Source organism: Aplysia californica, unplaced genomic scaffold (genome assembly GCF_000002075.1).
Source record: "Aplysia californica isolate F4 #8 unplaced genomic scaffold, AplCal3.0 scaffold00201, whole genome shotgun sequence".
NCBI lineage: Eukaryota > Metazoa > Mollusca > Gastropoda > Aplysiida > Aplysiidae > Aplysia > Aplysia californica.
The window spans coordinates 441,343-445,814 of record NW_004797471.1 but is presented as its reverse complement, the minus strand read 5'-3'; the positions used below and the strand labels follow the sequence as shown (position 1 = coordinate 445,814).

The 4,472-nt window shown below is 43.2% G+C and overlaps 1 protein-coding gene across 1 annotated transcript in view; it reads right to left on the bottom strand.

Annotated features, from left to right (window-relative positions):
* The window catches only part of LOC101847656, a gene marked incomplete in the record, with an annotated part of 22,989 nt that overhangs the window by 7,186 nt on the left and 11,331 nt on the right, over nucleotides 1-4,472 (bottom strand). The window contains 2 exon segments of the mRNA XM_005099076.3: nucleotides 1,997-2,079; nucleotides 3,110-3,204. Coding sequence (XP_005099133.2) covers nucleotides 1,997-2,079; nucleotides 3,110-3,204 — 178 coding nt within the window.

Genomic DNA, 4,472 nt, shown 5'->3' with positions numbered 1-4,472 from the left:
ACTACTACTACTACTACTACTACTACTACTACTACTACTACTACTACTACTACAACTACTGCATCTGCTGCTGCTGTTGCTACAACTACTACCCACTGCACACTGTCTGTCGGATTCATTGAACTGATTCTGGCACAACCAGATGTTTATTCAAGGCTCTCAATTTGGCACAATACGAACAATTCTATCTATCACCCCTCCTATCTCATCATATGGAGATCAAACAGAACCACCAATTCTTCCCTGTGAAATAGAAAAGGCACTCAAGACCAGCCCCAAGAACAAAGCCCCAGGACCAGATGACATCACAGCGGAAGCCATAAGAGCTTGTGGAAACACCGGTATACTGTGGCCTAGGCGAATTTTCAACAGAGCCTGGGAACAAAGAAAATGCCCAGAAGACTGGCAGAAAGCCATAGTGGTACCATTATGGAAAAAAGGGCAACAAACGCGACTGCACGACATATAGAGGCATCTCATTGTTAAGCCACTCAGGAAAAATGTATGCAAAGATACTAGAGCAGCGCATAAGACCTATTGTAGAGAGAAATCTGAGCAAAGCTCGGTTTGGATTCCGAAATGGAAGAGGAAGCACGGATGCCGTATTTGCATTACGACAGCAAAACCCTTAACATCACAAGACGAGACAGGCAGAGAAATGAAGAAGTAAGAGCAGCTTTCGACACTGAGGATAAAATGGTTTGGCCACATGTTACGCATGTCACCTGACCAGCCAGCCTCGAGAGCCTACAACACCAAGCACTCAGGCTATAAAGGAAGAGGAAGGCCGCGCAAAAGGTGGATCGAGGGTGTCAAGAAAACCCTAAGAAAACATAGCATCACAGCTGAAAGAGCTGCGGAGCAGGCCTACCTTAGAAAACTGCATCTCCCTTCGACGCTTAACGGCAACAGAGGATGAAAAAGTAAAGGTGAAAGTAAGTAAGTACGAACAATTCGATTTACGACCTTGAAAAATAAACGCATTTAATTTTTAAGGCCTCGGTGGAATTTAGGTGAAATCGGTCATAAAATGGTATCATTTTTTCTATCCATGAAGGGAAATCTAGTTGGACCCGACTCAGTCTGATGAATACGACTGGCAGTGTGCAATTGGTACTTGATGAAATGGGAAATGGTAATTTAAAAAAAGGCCATAGCTCTCCATGTGTAGTAAATACGAAATTGTCTCAAAGCCAAGCTCTACTTCATGTTTGACTTTCAATTTCCCCATTTCAATGGCACTGACGTGTTGGTCGTAGAAAATGGTGTGGTTGCATTAGTTAGAGGTGTCTCTGTTAATTCCTCTGAGTTATCATGTTTGTTTGGTTTTTGTAAAGTGTTTTACGGCGCTCGCAACTGTAAAAGGTCATATGAGCGCGTGGGACACACTTAATATTTTCAGTTGGTAGGAAATTTTGAATTTTGCCCGGGTGGCAGCCGAAGCCTACTCTTATCGATTTTAGACCACCAAGAGATCTTTAACGTGCGCGACTTGCACACGGGCCCTCCGAGATTTTTTGCCCTTGTCCGAGAAGGCTTGGTGTAGATCTTTCCTACCAGAAGATCAGGGGTGTGGCAAAAAGACAGCAGTAAGGAGGAAAAAGAGCCAGGAGCCCAGAGGAGGGTGCAAAGGAGGTGAAGGGGTGGGGGCAGAAAGTGGAAATGAAAGCAGACGACAGAACATTGTTAGAGAGCAGGAAAGGAGGTGAAAGGAGACAATTTTAGAGAAGAAAATGTTTCGGTCGCTACCCGGATTCGAACCCGGGACCTTTGAATGAGAGGCCAACGCCTTAACCTCTAGGCCACGAGAGCCCCCGAGTTATCATGGTGGCTCTGAGTTCTGAGTGGGGTCATTAGTAGAAAACTGTCATGAATGAGTTGTATGTTTTTGCCTTTTTTCTACATTCAACAACAGCAACAAAACTATGGACAAATGCTGGATCTTTTTTTTTCGGTCTTCAATTCCGAGTTTGTAGTGTTGTGACAGGTAAAGCACCTGAAGAAATCGTTAAAGGCTGCGTTGGGCTGAGTGATCTCAAAAGATCCTGACAGGCGGAGTCCAGCGCTCTCCGAACGAACCTAGGAGGAAAAACAAGAAGAGTGAGAGAGTGGGTGAATGAGGGAATGAGTTAGGAAGAGAACAAGATCGTTGGTGAGCGATAAGTGATAAAATGTGTACATGGTCAGTGGGATATGTCCTCTTGAGCAAGATATGACAACCTTATCTTTAGTGTCCGGGTGCTGCACACTGGTGAGTAGAAATAGGTTGCTGAGTGTGATGGGGTAATGATATTGTGTGTTGTGTAACATTGATTGATTTTAAAGGAATTATCATATGTTTCTATCACACATATAAGCTGTATAATGATAAAACTTCTCTACCACCTTCCTAGATTTTAAAAGTATAATTGACATTGTCTCTTCTAAGGAGCGTACTTAGGAAGTCAAAATTCTAAAAATCTTTAATTGGTACTTCCTGCACACCTACCGGCGAAGCAAAGCTCTTGCATGAATAGAATCTACTGCTGTAAGATCGTCTGTCAACACACAAAATACAATACATTATGTGTATCCACATCGTATGCCTGTAGGCCGTTTTAAACCATTAAATTGTCAGATGGGGATAATCTAAATGAATTATTATTTCCTTCTTTTACTTTTTATCACAGGTAGATTATAGCGTATGACAAACGAAAGGGTCAACTATGTGAGAAATTTAACAGAGATGTTTGTCAAGAGATTTCTTTTGTTGTATGAAGAGGGGCGTGTTGGGGTGACTGAGTGAGAGGGAGAATGAGAGAGGGAATGTGTGAGTAGAAAAGAGTTGATAGAATGAAGTGTGATTGAGCAAGTGAGTGGCAGGATAAGTGATTGGAGTGTGAGTTAGAAAAAGTGTGGAGTGCAGGTAAGAAAAAGCTTTGAGTGAGACGATGAGCAGAAATAAGGGGGAGGAGGGGGAGTGGGTAGTGATTGAAGAAAATGTGAATGACGAAAGAAGGGTGTGGGTGAAAGGATGGATAAAGTGGCGAGGGAGGGGATGAGGGAGAGCTCGATTGAAGGGAGGGTCTGTTGGGGAACAGGTTTGGATGACTGAGGGATGCGTGTTTACCGATATGGTCAGCTGAGCGGCAGCAGTTAGCTTGACCGTGTTGTCCCCACCACAGTGGTAAGAGCTGCTAGTGTTCACGGGCTGTATCACCTCCGCTGTGGACATACATTTAAGGTGAAATACATTAGACGTAACAACAGGAAAGTTTGATGGAAAGAGAGGCAGAGGCAGGCAGAAGGAAAAGATACTGGACAAGATGACAACATGGCTGGGAGCAGCAAGAACAACAAACACCATTGCTGCAGCGCAGGACAGGGTGAAGCGGAGGTCCATGATCGCCCACGCAAGTCGGCAAGGCACCGGATGATGATGACATTAGACGTGACGGGCATTAGAAAGAACACACATTAGACGTCCTCCTCATCCACTTTGCCTCCTTTTCTGGGCTCCTGGCTCTTTCTGCAGTCTTTCTACTGTTACTCTAAGGTTCTTTCTTACTGTTGTCTTTCTGCCACACCCCGGATCTTATGGTAAGTAAAATCTTCACCTAGCCTTCTCAGATAAGGGCCAAAAATCTCGGAGGTCCCTTGTGCAAGTTTCGCACGTTAAAGATACCTTGTGGTCCAAAATCGATAAGAGTAGGCTTCAACAGCAATCTGGGCAAAATTCAAAATGCCATACCAACTGATAATGAAAATGTTTAATGTGTTAGCGCGCTCATTTGACCTTATGCAGTTGCGAGCGCCATAAAACACTTACGAAAAGAAACACTAAACGTGGCATACATTAACATAAATTGGAAAGAACATGGTATAGATGTGACATACATGAGACGTGGCATGCGTTAGACATGACATGCATTAGCTAGGACATTCACTGGACGTGGCATACATAGGCCAGGACATACATTACCGAGGGCATACAGACGTTCATTAGACGTGACATACATTCGATTTAGAAATGCCGAGTTTTATGCCTGACATGCATTGGGTATGACATAAATTAGACGAATCATAATATACATGACGTAAGTCTAACGTGACATGCTTTAGGTCTGAAGTGCATTAGACGTGACATAAATGAGACTTGTCAATTATCACTAGTATTGAAGGAATTTGTTCAAACTTAAATTAACGTACTGAAAATCATTACAAGAGGGAGGAAAGAATCTGCGTCTGTACCGTAAGGGTTAGGTTCTATAAAAAATAAAATTACAATAAATTACATTTTTATTGATCCCAGAAGGGCAATCAATTTTGTTTGCAATGGCACACACACACACACACACACACACACACACACACACACACACACAGACAAGCAGACGCACAGACACACGCACACACACACACACATACACACATACACACATACACACATACACACATACACACATACATACACACACATACACACATACACA